The sequence below is a fragment of the Amphiura filiformis genome, chromosome 17 (assembly GCF_039555335.1).
Source record: "Amphiura filiformis chromosome 17, Afil_fr2py, whole genome shotgun sequence".
Taxonomy (NCBI): domain Eukaryota; kingdom Metazoa; phylum Echinodermata; class Ophiuroidea; order Amphilepidida; family Amphiuridae; genus Amphiura; species Amphiura filiformis.
This window is the reverse complement of record NC_092644.1, coordinates 20,343,621-20,364,669: the sequence shown is the minus strand read 5'-3', so window position 1 is coordinate 20,364,669 and position 21,049 is coordinate 20,343,621. Positions and strand designations below refer to the sequence as shown.

At 37.7% G+C, this 21,049-nt stretch overlaps 2 protein-coding genes across 2 annotated transcripts in view; one reads left to right on the top strand and one right to left on the bottom strand.

The window, feature by feature from the left end:
* LOC140137438 (valine--tRNA ligase-like) overlaps window positions 1-21,049 on the bottom strand; it is a 110,673-nt gene that overhangs the window by 6,173 nt on the left and 83,451 nt on the right. The window contains exons 8-21 of the mRNA XM_072159092.1: window positions 15,414-15,593; window positions 13,820-13,941; window positions 13,114-13,217; window positions 11,069-11,227; window positions 10,836-10,926; window positions 9,709-9,814; window positions 9,137-9,207; window positions 8,236-8,466; window positions 6,705-6,852; window positions 6,139-6,266; window positions 4,540-4,695; window positions 3,631-3,837; window positions 2,321-2,432; window positions 749-924 (exon numbers count right to left, since the gene is read on the bottom strand). Of these exons, the coding sequence (XP_072015193.1) occupies window positions 749-924; window positions 2,321-2,432; window positions 3,631-3,837; window positions 4,540-4,695; window positions 6,139-6,266; window positions 6,705-6,852; window positions 8,236-8,466; window positions 9,137-9,207; window positions 9,709-9,814; window positions 10,836-10,926; window positions 11,069-11,227; window positions 13,114-13,217; window positions 13,820-13,941; window positions 15,414-15,593 (1,991 nt within the window). The remainder of the gene's footprint in view (window positions 1-748; window positions 925-2,320; window positions 2,433-3,630; window positions 3,838-4,539; window positions 4,696-6,138; window positions 6,267-6,704; window positions 6,853-8,235; window positions 8,467-9,136; window positions 9,208-9,708; window positions 9,815-10,835; window positions 10,927-11,068; window positions 11,228-13,113; window positions 13,218-13,819; window positions 13,942-15,413; window positions 15,594-21,049) is intronic.
* LOC140138307 (uncharacterized) lies at window positions 17,643-19,674 on the top strand. Its single transcript, XM_072160218.1, has 2 exons — window positions 17,643-17,853; window positions 18,531-19,674. Exons 1-2 carry the CDS (start codon window positions 17,778-17,780, stop codon window positions 19,325-19,327), a joined length of 873 nt encoding a protein of 290 aa, XP_072016319.1. The 5' UTR covers window positions 17,643-17,777; the 3' UTR covers window positions 19,328-19,674.

The window sequence follows — 21,049 nt, the reverse complement described above, 5'->3', positions numbered from 1 at the left end:
AAGTTTACAACACAATACAATATAAGATCAATTTTTAAGCGGCTTTTATCCGATTGGGCAGTCACAACACCAGTTTGGGCCGGAGGGGACCCAGTAATGGCCGACTGAATTGTGACCACCATTTGGCCCTTTGGATTTGTCTATATACATGCAGGAGGTTGAATACCATTACCAAAGAATAATTTATTTCATTGAGTCCGACAAAGTTCAATATTTACACCCTTAAGTTGTTCCCCTTTGTTTTAAACATGGTTATCAAGTTGTTGCCTACAAAGGATAGGATAATCAATGATTTACACCCTTAAATTCCTCAAATTGCCCCTTTTATATCATTATGAATTCGGCATTTAGGTAAATTCATTTTATGCATGCATTACATTTGAATTAGAGAACAAGGGATCAATGCTGTACATAATAGAGGGCAGCATATCAATTTTTGAATGGAGATCAGATGATAACAGCATGATAAGTAATCAAAAGAGGGCGGCATACAGGGTTAGCTAACGATGCATCACAGTATGGTCAACAACGATAACCGTTAAAAAATAGATATGCTGCCCTCTATAGGTAAAGCATTGATCCCTTGTTATCTAATTCAAAAATAATGCAAGCGAAACATGAATTTACCAAAAGCCTAATCTGGATTTGGCCGTCTGCCAAATTCATAATGATATGTGTTAAATGCTCAATGACCATTAAGTTGACATGAAATTCACTGAATGTCTTTCAATATGACAAGACTCCTTACCGTTAATTGTAAATGAACTTCGCATTTGTCTGATACGGTTGCCATGGCGCATCCTATAGGAGGTTGTCCATCATTGGTCAAGATATGTATACTGCCTGATGATGATAGAGTTTGGATGAAGGCTACATAGTTTTGCAATGTTGATGCTAAGTCTTTATCTGAACACTTGAGGTACACTGAGGAGAAATGAACATGGATAGTTTGACATTAGACAAAGAGGCATTTCCTGATATTGTTGAATATACTCCCCATTACAGCTACCATGTCAAAATGCACAATCACATTTATCTGTTCATGGGAAAATATTTATTTCGGTAGATTCCAAATTTAATAAATGAAGAACATGGTGGATTGAGGGAGGTTTAGAACAGAGTTCTTATCAACTACACTCTGTAGTGAACCCACTCCGCATTTGAATCATGTGGACACTACTGCCTTTCTTACTGTGCACCTGGTTGGTTAATTACATAATATGATCATCTGAGGAACCAATCAAAATAGAGCTTTTAGGTCTCTCAGCATGTTTTTAAAATCTCTTCATTCTACTGACATATTTACCAATATCTCTGATTGGCTCTATATACATGATATGGCCCTCTTTGTAGCCAATCAAAATAGTTCTTAGAGGCAGAAAATTTGGCTAGTAGTGACCATGGGGTTACCCAAAGCTTGCAAAAGTGCAGTTATTTATTCGTTATAAATTCAAGTAATTCCTTCAATACCAACATAGAATCATTGGGGATTTGCCATTTGATCTAATGCCATTTGGTCGTATATCCAGTTCGTCTACATCCATTTCGTCTAAACCCATTTGGTCTATATCCACTACGTCCAATAATCATTTGGTTCTTTAACCATATGGTCCGATAACCATTTCGTCCGATAACCATTTAGTCTAATAACCAATAAGTCTAAAACCATTTAGTCTAACAACCATTTAGTCTAATACCCATTTGGTCTATAACCAATAGGTCTAATAGCCATTTGGTCTAATACTCATTTGGTCTACAAACCATTTAGTCTTACAAGCATTTAGTTATTAATAAATAGACGAAATGGCATTGGACTAACTGGTTATTAGACCATACAAGTATTAGACCTAACGGATATTAGACGTAATGGGTATTAGACCAAATGGTTATTAAAGAAATATTAGACCAAATGGTTATTAGACTATATGGTTAGTAGACATACCGGTTATTAGACCAAACAATATTAGACTAAATGGACTTTAGACTATATGATTATTAGACTATGCGGCAATTAGCCTTTCTGGTAATAGACCAATTGAATATAGACTAAACGGGAATTAGACGAATTGGTATTAGACCAAATGGCAATAGACCGAATCATTAAAAATAGTGCTGACAAGATTTCCTAACACGGTTCCATCAGGACCCAAGTGTGTGTCCACCCGGACTGACTGGTTAAACAAACAAACAAACAAACAAACAAACAAACAAGCAAACAAACTCTTTCAAGACATGAAGATGCAATCAATAATTTACTTCAAACTCAAACCAATCTACTAATTATACTCAACAATAATAATAATATACATGAAAATCTTACTGTCGGCTCGTTGTTTTGTGAGATTGTAGTCTGCCCTCATTGAGCGAGCTTTGCTGATTACATTCTGTGCTAGTTCAACATCTTTCTCCAACCGTTCATCGAACCATGGATGCTATAGTTAAAATACAAAAAATAAATAAATGCAAACAATGGTTATTTAAAGTTCTTTGTCAAAACCAAAGTAAAATCTAGGTTGTTCTGCTGATAATTTGGTCAGAAACCTTCTGGCTTTCTCAAAGCATTGATTGATCCATCTGCTTAGAGTGGGAATCCTGACCAGATTTTATTGTTTTAGCGGAAGTACTCCTTTCTTCTCTCGTCTCCTCTTTTGCGAATCCATACTGATTCCTTGACCCATCTTGCCCTGCGGTTTTTTCCCAATCAAGTATCATGAACTTTTAAAAATCCACCATTTCATATATTGGTATCAATCTTTGTCAATTTAGAGTGTTTGGTAGCAAATTTGGTATCAAATTGGAGCTAACAAGATTCTGCACAGGACCTTATCAATCAAATCAAGATCAGGTTTAGGTGTAGGATGGGTTACATCACTGCGGACTTTCTTTATTTGAAGAGTTTATTGAGAATGATGATTAAGCATCATTAATTTGATCTTGTGCGCTAGTTTGTTATTAATGTTTGAATGTTGGGGTGTTCCAGTGGCAGTGTATAATGCATAAGCCTCTTACCTTGTTTGTATGATTATATTAGGCTGGCGGGTAAGCATCATTAATTGATCTCGTACACAGGTGTGTTATGTGTTGTTTGTAATATTTACCCTCACTGTTCATATCCTGAAATACCAGACTTGAGTCCTGTTTATCAGGGACAAGTCTGTGTAACTCAGTTGTTAGAGTGCTTGCCCCGTAAGGGAGAGGTCTGGGGTTCAATTCCCAGCACAGGCTGGTATATCCAGAGTTTTTTCTCTGGTTTATCTGCCTATGCATAATATGTTTCCTTTGTAATGATTCTTCTTTCCCCTGTATATCAAGTACCATCAAACACTAGCAATTACTTTGACTAAAGTTGATGTTTAATGTTTGGGTTTCGTTTTAGGTTTAAAACCAGGATTATCCCCCTGAGCACTATCTGCCGATCTAACATTGCCTCTGATTGGTCAAATACATGATATCTTCATTTTAATCACCAATCAGAATGGAGTTTTGCAAATAATTCACCCCAATTTTTTTGCATGGAGAAATTATTCTAACAATGTTGCTGATTGGTCCAATTGATAATGAAAACTCCTTTTTGACCAATAGGCAGGTAGTTCTCATGGGGTTATGGCAAATGGGAATTATTCCACTCACATCTGATGTCTCTGGGTAAGGCGTTACACATATACTGGGTGGTGCATCCCCAGTCCTTCTTGGTAGTCTCTGGTACAGCTCCTCTGATATGAAAGGCATGAAGGGACTAATAAGACGAAGGCCTACTCCAAGACATGTGTAGAGGACCTGCCTTGATGTTGCTATGGCTGCGGTGTTGTCTGATTGTAATACTGGCTTCAGGTATTCCTGGTAAAAGATAAAAAAGTTGCATACATGTCAAGTTCCTTAATTAGTTAATTAAAGTTCTTTGTCAAGACCAAAGGAAAAACTTCTGTTTTTCTGCTGATGGTAACCTGTTCAGGCAAGTGCCATAATTGTTTTTATTGCTTGATTTATTTTAGTGGTTTTCATAGAAGTAAAATCAAGAAAATTCAGACTCCAAATTCACAGATCGCATGTTCATCTCAAAACGAGGTTCTACCTGCAAAGTGTGTGCTGTGTGTGTGTGTACTGACTACTCTTGTCAAGTGCATGGTTTAATTACTGTGTATGCTTTGCAAAAGCCTTCTGGCGCGTTGCTAGAAGTGCGCTAGAAACAAAAATGCACATTTTGCACATGTGTTTGCAGGTAAAACCTGAACAGAAGGGAACAAAAGATAGCATCCTCAAGCATAAGCATTACAAAGGGTTGTACATATAGCATTTAGCCCACATAAAGGACACACATCCAAGTTATCATGCGTTTACTTCAAATTGGGCTTACTTCCATGAGACAATGAATATTTCTTTGATGTAAAATTATTTGTCTCCATAACATATTTTTGCTTTGAGTATTAATTGGTGCAATTGTATTGGTGCAATAGAATTTTATATGTACATTTATAATATAAGTTTTTACTGAAGTTAATGTATATTATTATGTACAGGGGCACAATTAATGGTACTTACCAAGTAGACATCACATAATTCATAGAGCCAGAATGCATAGATAGCGGTTGTGATCCCAGGGAAGTCATACAATGGCCAGCCTTGTTCACACGTCTTCACTGCTGCTGAGAGTTTGCTAAGGATCCATCGATCGATCAGAGACTCCGACAATGATAACTGAAAGATAACATCAGATGTATAAGGCACCAGAAACAAATTTGTTCGACCTTTGGATCAACCGTCGATGTTTGGTATTAATGAACTAAGTAATCAGAATTAATGCTTAATTTATATTGGTCAATATCAGTACAAGCAAAGATTCATATGTTGTCACAATCAACAATAGTCAATTAAGGGCTGGGGTATGAACGTTTGGACAGTATTTATTTTGGGACATTAGAGCACATCAGACATATCGAATTGAATTCTGAATACGAAGAATGTCATTCTGATATGAAATAATTTTGAATTTTTGAAATTAAGCAATTTAATACACATTTTATGGCAAATCATTAAAATTGATATTTTTGATATTTAACAGTACTTGAAGTAAACTTTATAAATCTGATGATTTATGCTTAAAGTGTATGTAGGTGGGTTGAAAAGCCGACGATCAATTGAAAATTTTGACCTTTCGTATTGAAGATATGGATTTTTTTCCCAAAAACACCAAAAAAATTAGGTCTTTTGGGAAAAAATCCATATCTTCAATATGAAAGGTCAAAATTTTCAATTGACCGCCTGCTTTTCCTCCTGCTACATACACTTTAAGAATATATCATTAGATTTATATAATTACTTCGAGGACTGTTATATATCAAAATTAAAAAATATCAAATTTTTATAATTTGTCATAAAATTTGTATTATATTGTGATTTTCAAAAAATGAAAATTATTTGATATCAGAAAGACATGCTTCGTATTCAGAATGCAATTCGATAGGTCTGAGGTGCTCTCATGTGCCACAAAAAATACTGTCGAAACGCAATAAACGCTCATTTTAGATCCCTTAACTGATTTCATAAATAATAAGGATCGAGTAAGCATCGACAGTCGATCGAAAGATCAAACTAATTTGTTTCCATTGCCTAACAATCTAATCATATGCACACTACATCACATGGGCCACCTTACAAGGAGAACAATTTGGGACAAAGAAATTAAACTCATAATAGAGTGCGGAGTCAGAATAGCCCTGTGTACATGACATTGGATTGTACAAGATGGGGGACAAAATAATGTACTTCCAGCATCTATTTGGAAAAGATTGGGTTTGAATGATAAGTGTGATGCGATCAAGCAAAATAAGTTGTTTGTGGAGCAAAATCAAAATTCAGTTTTAAATTCATTGTATTCATTGCCATTTTCAGAATCTTACAGTTCCAGAGATATGGTCATTTTAGTGTTGCACGGAACAATAAAACACAAAGAAAGTTGAAACACTATTATAGGTTGTATCTCAAAAGCAATATTATCGACAAACGACTCATTTAGCTTAAGGGGTCGGTCTCCCACCTTTGCACAAAGAATGCACTCTTTACATGCAAGCAGCTATTCAAGGAGGTGGGATGAAGTTCAACAAACAAGAGATGAGGAAGCTGAAATGATGTCTGTCTTACCTCCAGTTTGGGAACGGGTTTGAAACCATCTCCAAGGGCCATGAGTGCAAACTTTGTGGCATTCCACATCTTGTTGCAGAATCTACGATAGCCATCTACACGCAGCACATCCAGGTTGATGTCACGACCTGTACAGAGACAGAATTATATCATTGTATTTGGGAGATGTCATCTGTTACAAAAAATCACAAAAGCCTTTGCAATGTAATGTAACCTTGCATAAGTCTAGCCAATGTGCACATCACTACTAATATTTTTTTTAATTAAAAAAGAATAGTACTGCATTTTTCTGGGATACCAGTTGGATAGTCTGCTTTCAGTCCTGGTTTAACCTAATCTCTAATCTGGTTTAATTTAAACTCTTTGAACTGGTTGACCTCACTAGTATAAATAGAGTTAGCTTACCCTGTGATGTTATGCACACAATGCAAACCTGAATGCATCTGTGCCACATTCTGGGAAACAAGTTGGATAGTCTGCTTTCTGACCTGGTTTAAACTAATCTCTAACCTGGTTTGATGAACTCTTTGAACTGGTTGACCTCACTATAACTTGAGTTAACTTACCCTGTGATGTATATGCACACAGCGCAAACCTGAGTGCATCTGTGCCACATTCTGGGATACCAGTTGGATAGTCTGCTTTCTGACCTGCCTTGGCTCTTTCTATCTCCTTCCCATCTAAGTTGCCTTCCTCCAATATCTTGTGAAGACCCTAAAAACAACAGAAAAATGAAACATTTTCATTGTAAAAATAGTGAGAACAACACCTAGGTTTATCCATGCAAATGGGCTACTACTACATGAAGACACTTGTTTCAGCGCACAAAACTGCCTTCGGTTGCTTAAATACAATTTGCCTTCAATTTCAAAGTGTGTTTTCTTGGTCTCTTCAACCACTGATGGCTACTGGAATCAAGGCTCCCGCTATCCTTCAAAAACTCTGCGTCCGATCGGACGCACAACTGTAAAACCTGGTCGGGAAATGTGCGTCCTACAAAATTTTTGTGCGTCCGTACATGTATGTTAATGTGTTGGGCAACAGAGAATACAATTTTACAAAGCCCCCGATTGCCGGTATTGCATCACATTCCATCGCAGTTTGATGCAAATATTTGACTATTTCCTTTCAGATTCCTGATGAGATTTTAAAGATTTATGTAAATATTATTGTCAATAACAAATTACGTGAATACAAACTTGCTGACAATGGACGATAGTTTAGAAAGTTGTATTTTTGCTCTCGTGTTTGACAAGCTTATCACGTCTCGCTGCCGTAAGAATTTTCATTCATTGACTGGTGACCCGGAAGTGTTGCAAAATGGGAGTGTTTAAATGTGAAAGGTCAATAACTCGTTTACTGATTGGTCCATTGGTTATGAATATTAATTAAGCTTTATTAGGAGAATTAGGAGTGATCAATCAACGTAATTTTCACGATTTTTATGATGATGAAGTTGGTAAGCTTATAATCACTCATTTTTGGGCTGAATCAACTTGCGTCCGACTCAACGGGTTGATGAAATTTGTTGAACATTGCATCCAGCAATACAAAAATGCGTCTGGACGCAAGAATTCGCGTCCAGCGGGAGACTTGACTGGAATGTATAAACACCTGTTCTCCAAGCAAGGTGACCGATTCCTGTGTTTCATTTACTAAAATTGCTCTTATATTTGGATATGGGGTGCGTTTTTCGACGCTTAAAACTTGGGGCGACTGGAGAGTCTATAACCACAATCTGGCCAGTTAATTCACCATGCCGTTAGCAGTGAGAAGTACTGGTAACACTACCATTTTTCGCCCTGTTGTGGCAGTGATGTCGACACCCTTAGGCAGCTGTTTAGCGTACACATCTTTATGAGGTCTTTTATTGTGTGCGCAATGTACGCTAACACTTTCAGCGAACACTAGTGATTTGAAGCTGTGTCCAATGAAATGTGCACTGACATCACTGCCACATCAGAGTGAAAAACTGTATCTAGTGCTTTTGATAAGATCATTTCACTCTCTAATGTTTTCTCAACATATGTATATAGCTAATTTAACCAACAAGATATCATCAAGATAAAATAAAATAAAATGGGACTCTTTACTTACTTGTAATGAGATACCATTGATAACATCCACTGGATCTATGACGTTGCCTAGCGATTTGCTCATCTTGCGACCGTGAGCATCTCGCACCATTGCATGCAGGTACACATACTTGAATGGTAATTTGCCGGTTAGTTTCAGGCCAAACATGACCATTCTGGCAACCCAGAAGAACAGGATGTCATGTCCAGTCTCCAAGAGAGTACCTGGGTAGAATGCTTCCAGGTCCTCAGTCTGTAGAAAGAATAGAAACATTGCTTCATAATGATTATGGCCGTAATTCATTTTCAAATTTACTATTTTAAAGTGAGGTTCTGCATACCGGTTTTGAAATTAGCATTATGATCTGAAACATGTAGATTTCCTCTTACACACATTCCTGTTCAGAATTTAGTGTAGAACAAGGCGTCTGTAAGACTCCGAAACATCCACAGTGAGTACTGTTTTTGGACTAGAAATAAGAATAATCCACTATTATGTTTCAATAACAGTCCTGATGAACAAGTTCAGTAAAGTCAAAGTTTCAGCATCACCCAATAATGAGGGCCTCAATGCACAATCGCATAAATGTGAAGGCACATAATGCTTGTGTGATTATTAGACACGTTATGGTCGAACGATCGGCCCTCATGAATATGCAAGAATTCACAGCATACAATGCACAGGGTCTTTGACTATTGTAAAATAGTCTGTATTAGTCTATGCATGAACTATTATTCAGTATGGTTGCCACCTAGTTGCACTACCAGATTCATATTGCTGCTGACCCCAGAGTAACACTGCAGTACCCACACAGGTAACAGAGTACCAATGAAGTACCTGGGAAGCAGTGTACCTATGAGGGCAGTAGCAATAGGAATCTGGTATTGCATCTAATCTTTATAGTGAATAAGCAAAGACATACCTGATTTGGCCAGCCAAATATGGAGAATGGGAACAGTGCCGATGAGAACCATGTATCCAGCACATCTTCATCTGCAAATAAAAGATAAGTTAGATAACCATATTCAGATATCTACCACAAACACAACAAGTATTATTAACCGTATTTTGAAAATCTCCAATATGTGGCTTCAAAACATTGTGGAGTGATATTGATATCCCAAATAAATTAAGGATCTTTGTTCACAACTGCAAACTTGGCATATCTGATGTGAATATACACGCAGCACCCAGACAACATTGGAATATGTAGGGTTTAGAACTATGCTCTTTTTGAACTGACTGTTAGCAGATGTGGTCTTTGTACACAACCTACAGCTCAATATCTCCTCCAAAGAACAAGCCAATGGCACTCTCATGGTTCACTTATCTTATTCTACAGGGTGAGAGTAGAAATTTATTTTGCAGATAGAAGGTCAAAATATCTGAGCAAAAGCAGTTCAAGAGACATCAACAAATTTGGGGATGCCTTATTATTAAGTTACTCTGCAATGCAAAATTATGAAATGACTGTGTCCTTGTAGTTTTGCCTACCTTGTTTGAGTGAGATCTTGTCTTCAGATACCTTAAATCTTTCCGCAGCATTCTTCCTGGCTTCCTCCTCTGTCCTGCCACTCACCCAGTAATGATTGTCATTCTCCTATATAAAACAAAAATGGTTTGCAGGTCATTTGGTTTGTAGGTAACTTTTTCCAACAAAACAATGTTTTGAACAGGGTTACCACACCTTGAAGCCTTTAAAATTCAAGGACTTTTCAAGGACTTTCAAGGTCCAAAAGCATGATTTTCAAGGACTTACCATAACACAAATATCATGATGCAGCTCTCCATGTGGCATGTATTAAAGAAAGTGACAGCTCCTCTCCACTCCCCAAATATTGTCAAAATTATACCTTAAAGGTAAAATTCTAATTTTCAAGGACTTTCAAGGACCTTGTGTAAATTTCCAGGACTTTCAATGCCTTGAAAAGGTGTTTTCGAATTCAAGGACCGTGGGAACCCTGTTTCAAGAGAAGCTTATCCAATATGCAAAAACAGATCTGAACTGTTATTTGTTTTCTCTGTAGGCCGCCTACTGACTTAAAAAAAGTCAAGAAAGTCACAAAGCAAAAATTATATGTCAGCTTCCATGTAAAGTTTTCAAGACATGCCATAAAGTGGGATCTGACATACCAATTACATAGACTTACTTGCTTGGAACCTGACCTACTGATTTTATAAGCCGTTTTCAATAGGTGGTCCGCAGACCAAATCGAGTCCACCAACCACAGATTTTTGGCCTTTGACCAACTGTAAATTGTAACAGGAAAATGTAAGAAACTTGGGTGTGTATTTGCCCTCAAGTATGTGCTTCAACTGCATTTACCCCTCTGTGGCCCTTGGACAAATAAACTTGAGAACCCCTGTTCTAAGGTCATCTTGTTTGTGCATGTTGCTGTTCCCCATGACCTGAATTATTGTGCATAAGACAATGTAAACAAAGAATTATCAAAACACATTTTTCCTGAAATTTGTCACTGGCCATTAATTACTTATCACTAATGGCACACCTGGGATATCATAAGCAGTCTTTGAATTATTGTAAGCAAAAGCAACAGGCAAGTATAATGGCCAACATGTCAGGAAAAGGAACCAGTGAAACAATGAAACATTCAACTTACATCTCCCTTAGTCACGCTGGCATCATCGACAGTCACAAAGTACACAGGAATACGATGACCCCACCACAGCTGCCGAGAGATACACCATGGCCTGAAAGATTGCACAAATTCAATGGTCAATTTCAGGGTTAAAGTTTTGGAATGCTGGACTTTTAGTAGTACGCAAATGTTTGAAAAGGGATTCTGCATTTTACTTAAAATAGTTATATCCCTTGCGATGCAGCAGCACTCACCTGATGTTTCCCAGCCATGAATTCCATGTCTTGATATGTGCATCAGGTATGACTTTCAACTCTCCCTTTTCCACAGCGTCCATTGATTGCTGAGCCATCTCTGTACAGTCTACATACCACTGGGGTTTCAACATGGGTTCTACTATGTCCTTGGATCGACTGAAATGGATTAAAGGTTATATCAACATTATATTGAAATCATTATTTTATCGCCCGTTTTTAAGAGGATGCTAAACTTGAAACATGTGCCCTTGAAAAGGTGACGTTATATTAAAAATGTATGTGGAATGACAATGAGTGTTCAACACACTCCTTGGAAGAGGAATGGGGGTGTTGGACATTTGTAGTTGGACATTATAAGCCGATACCACACCCTATGTTACCTCAAGTATGAGCATGTTACTTCAGAGTATCCATGCAAGGTCCAGATCCTGAAATGACAAGTATAGATCCCTTGAAAACTGGTGTGCTTCAAGTTGAAAGTTCAAAGAAAATCTTGCCATGATGAAACTTTTTCTATCAACTGATCTGCTGTTTTCAGGGTTCTTGCACCTTGAAGCCTTTAAAATTCAAGGACTTTTCAAGGACTTTGTTGAAGGTCCAAAAGCATGATTTCTAAGCACTTGCCACAACACAAAAATCATGATACGGCTCTCCATTCGGCACATATTAACGAAAGTGACAGCTCCTCTCCACTCTCCAAATTTTGTCAAAATTATACAGGTAAAATTCCAAATTTCAAGGATTTTCAAAGCATTGAAAGGTGTTTTCAAATTCAAGGACTTTTCAAGGACTGTGGGAACCCTGTGTTTTGGCTTGGACCAGCTGTTGGCAATTGAGTTAGACCCTCCCTCGGGTCCGTGGAGAACGACTGGTAATGTAGATTACATAGCATTAAAAATCAACCCAATACACGGACCCTCCCAGTCTGTAGGCAATTTGACTTCCAGCTCCCACAAACTGCTGGAAGTTCACTTTTTACAGATTTGAGTCACGCAATCTTTCTATATACCACGTCCATGTTTTCACTACATTAACGTTTGTGTAGCGACTAAACAACGATATTGTATCCGACCAATCAACGCAGCTTGGCAGCGGGGATATTTGAAAAGGCTTCCTAGCTAAATAATGTGCAAACATTTGCAAACCGCACGCGATAATGTACGCAATATGGACAATAGGCCTAAGTCCGAGTCGAGTGGTTGCCTTTTATTATTGCGCGTACCATGGGTCTATCAGACGCGTGCCACTTGAGCTCAATACCTCTCAGTTGTTGACAAGTGTCCCATCCGATCTTAAGTCCACATCCCGCGCATAGCTTTGTGCTACCATATTTGAATTGAAACTGGGGCGGGCTTTCGTAATTGACATCGGAATCACCGTGCTTCGTTGAACGAATATTTGGAAGTGAGATCTCTAACAGATTGGACCAGTCTCGAATCAGCGCTCAATGGACTTTCCGTTCACTTATAATACGAGTATATTTCTATATTGCTGCATGGTTGACTGTGGTGGGTGTAATTAGTGGCGTCGATTTGTGGATGAAGAGGAATGGGTTTTGGCATTGAAGAAAATAAGGGGGGGAGTTGGCATTTTTTTTCATAGGGCATTACGTAATTATTTATTGTTACATTATCCAGAGATGGAACCGAACCGAGACTGGGGGCCAGTCTACAATTGAGTTGGCTGTATTTTACAACTTGCCTGCCACCATTTACAGTTTGCCCAAGGCATTTACAGCTGGATTTGTCTGATGGACAAGTGCTAAATGAAAGTCTATTTCAATCACATTGCTACTAGCACATATGTTTGAATAAATTATGTGAACAGCTCCAACAAAACCCGGAACAAGTCGCCAGACATGTTTTTGAGTTATATGCCTTAAAAAAGATGGCATTCCCATAAAATAAGTCTAGTGCTTACGTTTTATTCAAATCATGAAATGTCAAAAATGCGACTTGTTCTTAGTTTTGTCAGAACGGGTCACATATGCACTCAATGTACATTTTCATTTATTTTTTCAAAGACAAAGGCAAAACACTCACCTACAGATGGGTACCACCATAGGGTTGTCCTTAGTCTCCTTGTACAGACCCTTCTCTTTCAGGGCTTTCAGTACAGCTTTACGTGCATGGAATCTCTTCATACCCTGTGTGAAAGTTTAACATTTTTAATTACAAATAAATAAGTTATTCCAGGACTGCATTCCCATCCCCTCAACATTATTTCAACATTATTTCTTTTCAACCCATGACATTTAATCGGATGATAATACAAGTAATCTTTATTCTTGAGGCCCAAGTCAAGTGCTTTTCAAGATTGTTGGAATAAATGTTTAAAGTGAAGCAGCCTGTGCATACAGTCTGTCCACTTAGAAGTACAAACCAAATCTGTGGCATCGGGGTCGATGCTTTAAGTCCACACGCGAGCGACGCTGATGCGTAAAGAGCGTGGTGCACAAATCGCGCAGCAGTTGGCGCGCCAAAGAAGCATGGCACTGAAATAATTATTCTCATACCTCCAGTTTCCGAGGTCTATTTACTTTGTACTTCTGTGTGGACAGACTATAGAATCTCTTTTAGATTTCTTGCCTTGAATTGATCATGGACTGCAATCATTTCATAATCATTAATTGGAATGAATTTGTAACTTCTTTTACCATATCCATAATATTGTAACAGCAGACTGCAGTATTATCTTACACAAAATTCTTCCTTTTTAATCTTCCATTTCTATTGCTCCATTCCTTACCTTAAATTGATCACAGACAGTGATGAGGCCATCGTCGTCAAGCATATCGATGAATTCCAAGTTGTTCCTCTTGCCGCAATCGTAATCGTTGGGATCATGGGCCGGGGTGATCTTTACACAACCTACACAATATTACAAAATAGTACAATGATTGCATTAGGCCAAAAAATAAAAGGTCTGTTTGTCCTTTCTGCTCAAAATTTATTTGGGTCGGTAAGATCGCAAAGTATTCCATGGTATCTACATCTTGCTATGGACCATAATTATGGTCAATGAGAAACACTTACAGTTATTAATTCTAGCTAATTGTTAGGCACAGGCTGTTGTGTAAGATTTTCAGCAAACTGGTCTTGGTCAGTAACACCAAGACAACTTTAACAGAATGTGCATGAACTGCATGAACTTATAGTCATGCATTTGTTTTAAAAATAGGCCTACATCATTCATTGACATCTATAGGTGAATATAATGGGTCTACACCTTTTAAGATCTACATTTCACCAATATTTAATGATGAGAACGTAAAAAAGCTAGATAGCGACTGTGATTTAAAAAAAAAATTTTGGATAAGGAGGGCAGACTGTCTGTCATGCGCATAGTCTGTTTGCGTATTTACCTTATAACTTACACCAAGCATAACACTAGCACTGATCTTGAATAGACAATACCCAAAACCATGAACCCTATTAAAGCAGGGGTTCTCAACCATATTTGCTTGTGGGCCACAGAGTGCCAAAATCATTTCAAAGATTTGTGTTTGAGTGCCAAATATACCGTGGTTTGCTATGTTTACTGTACATATCAGAGCTGCTCAAGGGCCAACCACACTAGTCGGCAGGTCGGATCTGGCCTGTGGGCCACCAGTTGAGAACCTGTGGTGTAAAACATGCATTTGGTTGAATAGAGGACCACAGGACGTTAAAAGTGGATGGTCTGATTCCTTTACAAATTACATGACGTTTTCTATCTTACATGGAGGCCTATCACCAAAACAATTTGATTATAAGTTTTGAATTAAATAGCTCAAACATTTTGTATATCAGAATTAAGGCTGGCATTTTCGGCGGGTAGCGGGTACCACCGAGATTACATTACCCGGTAGGAATACCTGCCCGGTACCAAATTGCCGGGTACCCGGGTACAAAATTACCCGAAAATGCCAGGCCTAATCAGAATAAAAACCTGTATCAAAAGGATATATAGAAAATTACATTATGGGTGGTATACCATTACGGGGAATGAGTCTATCAGTCTCGTTTATTATCATCTAAAGGACACCCATATCTAAGGCTTAAGATTTTACATGGTAATGAGAAAAACATGAGCTTTCTGCAGAAACCAAAATCTTATTTTGATGGGGTAAAGTGTGGGTGTGTGTGTGTGTGGGGGTGGGTGAGTGAGTGTGTGTGGGGGTAGTAAATAGGGTAAATAGGGTCACAAACCTTCAAGTTTGGAATACGATGCTGCATGAGTGATGCAATTTGACTGTTTTGCCAAATTAACAACACAAAATAAAAATTTATCGATTCCTGGAAAACTACGAACAGATTTAGAGAAAATTTCTATCATATTTTCTAAAAACCTCAAGCCTTACCTGTTCCGAATTCCTTGTCTACGAAATCATCAGCCACAACCGGCATGGTGCAGTTACGGAATGGATGGACGACACGCTTCCCGTGGTACTTCTTGTACCTTTCGTCCTCTGGATGCACGGCAACTGCTGTATCACCAAGCATTGTCTCGATACGTGTTGTAGCAACAATCAACTCATCATCTGTGGGGAAGAAAGAGGAAACATAACATGGTGAAATTGGATGACAATACATATCACAGAGTACCTGTAAAGAAAAGTTTCTGTAAAGAAAACAAACAAACAATGCAGTAGCAGAGATGCCACCCAGAGGATGATTTAAGCACTTCCCAACATTCCACTATGTTACTTGCGGTTAGCATAGCTGTGTGAGTGAACATGACGCCACTACTCGCCCACTGCATATAGACGTACTGCACGTGCATGGTTTAATTTGAATTTGTACAGTTATATTTACATAAAAAACGCTGTGAAGATGCTGGTCGATTTCACATTTTATGTTATCTACAGAAGGTGTGAATTATCCTTTAAACACACATCACTTTTGTTCTGAAATCGACCAAGTAATAATGATACACGCACAATTCTAAAACAACATCTTTTGCACAGAGTTCAATGGGATTTGAAAAGTAAAGTGGCAGTTGAAACTCTAGTGATAACACTTTTACAGAGCATGATGGGGCTTCCTTAAATCATCCTCTGGATGCCACCCATGACCAGTTTCACTCAAAACACCGAAATTGGTGAGAAAACCTGAAAAAGTATGTGAATGTGGGCAAGAAAGCCCCAAAACAGGCTTGAAAATAAATTAAAACACAGGAATTTGGACTCGCAAAAAAGTGGAATTCAGGCTGAAAACGGATAAGTGGCATCTCTGAGTAGCATACTCAGCAAGTATTTGCTTTACAAAGGAGTTGAACAATTAAGGCATAACCTATTTTTAGAGGATGCCAATTTAGGAGAACGTGTACATTAGATATGTATGGAATAGCAACACAATGTGGATTTGTTTCTGTAGCAGCAAAAAAAACATCAAGAAGTAGCACATTTTCTTTGGTGAAATAACACCCAAAAAAGTAAAATTTGAACAGTCCTCAAGGTAAAAATCTAATGATTTTTTGTATTGAAGATATAGATTTCCCCCCCAAAATGCTAAAAAAATGTCAGTCTTTTTGGGAAAAAATGTTTATCTTCAATATGGAAGGTCAAATTTTTCAATTGAAAACCTTGCCCTCCCCCCTCTTCTCAGCCTGCCAAAAATTGATCCCCTCCCCCCTGTTGGCCTGTTAAATATCTTTGGGAACCCCCCTTTTGCTCATAATTATTGCACAGCCCATGATGTAACATGTCTTCATTATTTAAAATCTGAATTTGTGTACATTCTATTTCCAGTAATGTTTAACTATATAAATGAATGTTTGTTATCGAAGAATCAATAATATCTTAAGTTATCTTTATTGTCAATTTTATGTCATTAAGGTGGTACTACACCCCTACCCAATTTTGTGCCTATTTTTGCATTTTTCTCAAAAATTATATAGCATTGGTGACAAGTAAGATATGTATATTATAGGGGCAAGGACTACAACTACTGCACTGGAAATTTTATTTCAGCACAGACAACAGTTGTGGAGTTACAGTCAAAAATGAGGGAAACCCAATATTTGATCAATAAATCAATACGTGTCTGGAGTCACTGAAATTCCAGTGTAGTAACTGGATTCCTTGCCCCTTTTGTTACCAGTGTTTTATAATAGTTTTTGAGAAAAATGCAAAAATAGTCCCAAATTTATCAAAGGGTGTAGTACCACCTTAAACATTCATTAAAAGATAAATAACAAAAACATGTTACTGTATAAGTGGTAATTTTCTCGTACAGTTATTTTCGCGATTTGGAGTGAGAGACACATTTTCGCGAATGTTATTTTCGCGATTGCCCAGTCCTTCCCTATACTTGTAATACATTATTGCATACATTCGCGAGGTGTTATTTTCGCGGTTGGAGCTCTAATCGCGAAATTAGCGAAAATAAAACCTTCGCGAAAATTACCACTTATACAGTACTCTATATCCACTTAAAGTATGTAGCAGCCCTTATTTGACTTGACCTTACAATGTAGTTCAATGCACTGACATGTTCCCTTATTGTGCCCAGCTACAGGTACAAGTATACATGCATGCATGGGCACGCACCTACACCTGAATGAATATGAATATGAGCCTTCATGTACTTCCCATGCTAATGCCTAAATTTATACCACAGAACAGAATAGTATGCTACACAGTTAATACAGCAAATTATGAGCTAGCATTTTAATATCCATTGACAGCAGAGTAAAGCTGGCTTTTCTAGCTGTACCCAAAATCATGAAGTACTTTGTGCATTCTCCATTCAATATCAGTTACGTTTCTGGACCACACTTTGGTGATATTGATGCTACTGGTAAGAATTTGTTTTTAAATTAAATGAATAACTTCGCTACTATAGACTAAATGCTCTAACTTTTGATAATAAGCTAATAACAGTGACTATTGTCTCCTGGGCAGTACAGTATGTGCTATCACATTTTTTCAGGAACTTTTCATGCATTACAATATTTCTACATGCATATAAATAAACTTCTACTTCCTACCTTTATGTGCATTACCTAAAATTGTTGAAGATATACATTTTTTCCCCCAAAGACCTAAATTTTTTGGCGTTTTAGAAAAAAATCCATATCTTCAATACGAAATGTTAAAATTTTACTTAATTGATCCGTCAGCTTTTTATCCCAGCTACATATGTCATTAGATTTATAAAGTTTACTTCACGGACTGTTAAATATCAAAAATATCCATTTTTAATCATTAGCCATAAAATGTGTATTATATCGCGAATTAAAAAAAAAATCAAAATTATTTGATATCAGAAGGACATTCGTCGTATTCCGAATGCAATTCGATATGTCTAATGTGCTCTGATGTCCCACAAAAAAATACTGTCCAAACGTTGCTACCAGAGCCGTTAAGGTTTTCAAAATGCACATGGATGAAAATCATCTTATTATCCCCAAGTTATTATTGGTTCTTGGTTGTATTGTTGCCATGGTAACACATGTTTTTGTAATCAATTCTCAGGACGGATCTGCATCTGGCACTTGTCATTTCACAGTCAAGTTCGGCAAACCGAAGAAGGAAATGCGGCGCCTAACAAGATCTACATCCCATTTGCTGGTGCTATAAGGACACCAAACACATCCACCGCATTTTATATAAGGCTTCACCATTTGCAACTTCTCCCAGAATTTCACAAGCAACAACACTGGAATATCCCGTTACGAGTACACAGACAGTTTAGTTACCTAGGCAACACTTCTTTCTGTCGAGATTTGACATTTCGCAATGCCCTCACCAACCAGCTTCTGGCAACAGGGATCACCAGCAATGTATGTGTGGATTTGACGACCGGACGATCGACTAAATTACCCACAGAATATTTGGAGGAGATTAGCAAGGAGAAACTGACACGTACAAAGCAACCACAAGGTTTTGTTCAACCAGACCAGCCTAAAGATTGCTTCGTTCACACTATTACAGTAACGTCAAGTTGTATAGACACAAATGATCATCAGAATATGGCTTTGTATATCAGAGATTGCTGGAATGCAGGATCCTTGGCAGCCTGCAGTAAATCACTGCCTCATTTTGATAAAGAATTACTATATTTTAAAGTCAAAACTGTGACATTCTTGTATCAGGGACAAGCCTTGATTGGTGATGAATTGAATATTGCATGCTGGGAACATCAACATGATCCCAATACTCTCTGTTTTACAGTAACAAAGGGTTCAAAGGTTACAGGTCAATGTCAGATGGAATTTTATTATGAACATGATATCAGATTAGAATCTGGAGACATCCAATCAAAACTATGAACACAGTTGTGAATTGACCTTTTTGGTAAATTCCAAAAGCGAGTACACCAAATGACGACATCTCAGGTGTACTTGCAAAGGCTTATGGGATTTACCGAAAAGGTCAACTGTAAACAATAAGGCCAATGTCAAATTGAATTTGATTTTAAAGATGATTTCATTTTATAACTTAAGAATCTGGTGACATATCTAATCAAACTATGCACTTAAAGGGGCATTTCATGATCCACAGCCTCATCCCCCCACTTTTCCCCCAAAAAGTTGAGATTTTTACACCACTGGATACCTCTGGCTACATAATGTTTATGTACCAAATATTTCTTGCAGATTAATTCGTTTAGCAAAAAAATCGCCAAATTTGAAATTACACACATTGTCTATGGAGCAGTGTAATACACATAATCATGCATAACTCGCAAAACGCAAAATCGGAATCAACTAACATTTTGGAAATAAGCTTTTTTCGTGGATATCTACTGAAAAATGTCATAAAAAGAGGATGCTAGGATCACAAAATCCTCCTTTAAAGGTCCGTAACTTGATCGACAGCATCATCCCCGATTTTTTTCATTGTTGATGAGGTTTTGGTATCACATAATAGATACTATTTTTCTCATTACTATCCTGAAATTTGACGCCCAAGTCGACGTATTTCGAGAAATCATGAATCACAGCGGTTTTACAGGTATACCAGTTTGTAAACAATAAAAATTACTTGAATCATGGGAAGAGAAAAAGCGAACTACGCTAAGTGCTGAGGAGACGGTCCTCCGTATATAATTAAAACAATTCCTTGATTATTTCAGTTGGTGAAATAGCTCAATTGTCTAGCGCGCCGTTCTTTTACCCGAGAGGTACCCGGTTCAAAACCCGTGTCGGAAGGTTTTTTCCTCTCCATTTTAACCCAAACTTTTTATATTCATTTGAAATGTACATATTGCAAGGGGAAATATATTTTGTTTCCTTTTTTCTGAAACGGTACGAACAAACCAAAAAACAAAAAAACAAATATTTTCCGTCAATACGGGCCGGGCATTGCAGCATGTCAGCATTCGTCCATACTGAACGGAATTGTTGTTGTTGCATGCCTACCCAGAATGCAATTCACGTATACAAGGTATTGGATTGCAAATTTGGCTATTTATTCACATTTACGCTGAAAATGCTCTCGCTTTTTCACAAAGCAGCATAAAGGGGAGATATTTGATATTATTATGTAATTTTAAAGACAATCCATATCCAAAACCAACAGGGTTACCCCCCTTTAAATGGCAAGGCAAATAAAAGTGTTATCCACAGTTGGATAGCAGGGTCTAATGGATAGTGAAAATTTCAAAATGGTGTATGGCATTTTAGTTGAACACTTTAGCAATGAATGTACTTAATAAACAAATTGAAACATTTGCTCATGTTGATGGGAAACTCTTGTGATATTTTGGCTGTAAGCTAACCTCATATGGAAACGTTTTAGTGCATAAGTCTCTTTAAATGCCGCACGCTAGGCTCAGCTATGTGCATGTACTGTGTTTACATTTCACAGATGAATGATTCCAAGGCTGGCTATTCACTATTCATTCTCACTGCATTCTGTTATAAACGTGGCTCAGTTCATGACAACAAACACATCGGAGCATGCGCACTTGCGCAGTCATTCCTAGCTAACGCTCATAGGCTCGTGTCACGACTAGCGTGATTGGATGGGGCTTGACGTTTTCCTATCGT

Excerpts from the sequence above, each read along its gene's own strand:
- LOC140138307 (XM_072160218.1), top strand. The coding sequence starts at position 17,778 with ATGAAGTACTTTGTGCATTCTCCATTCAATATCAGTTACGTTTCTGGA. Across the intron at positions 17,854-18,530 it reads TGGTGATATTGATGCTACTG|GACGGATCTGCATCTGGCAC; the intron begins GTAAGAATTTGT and ends ATCAATTCTCAG.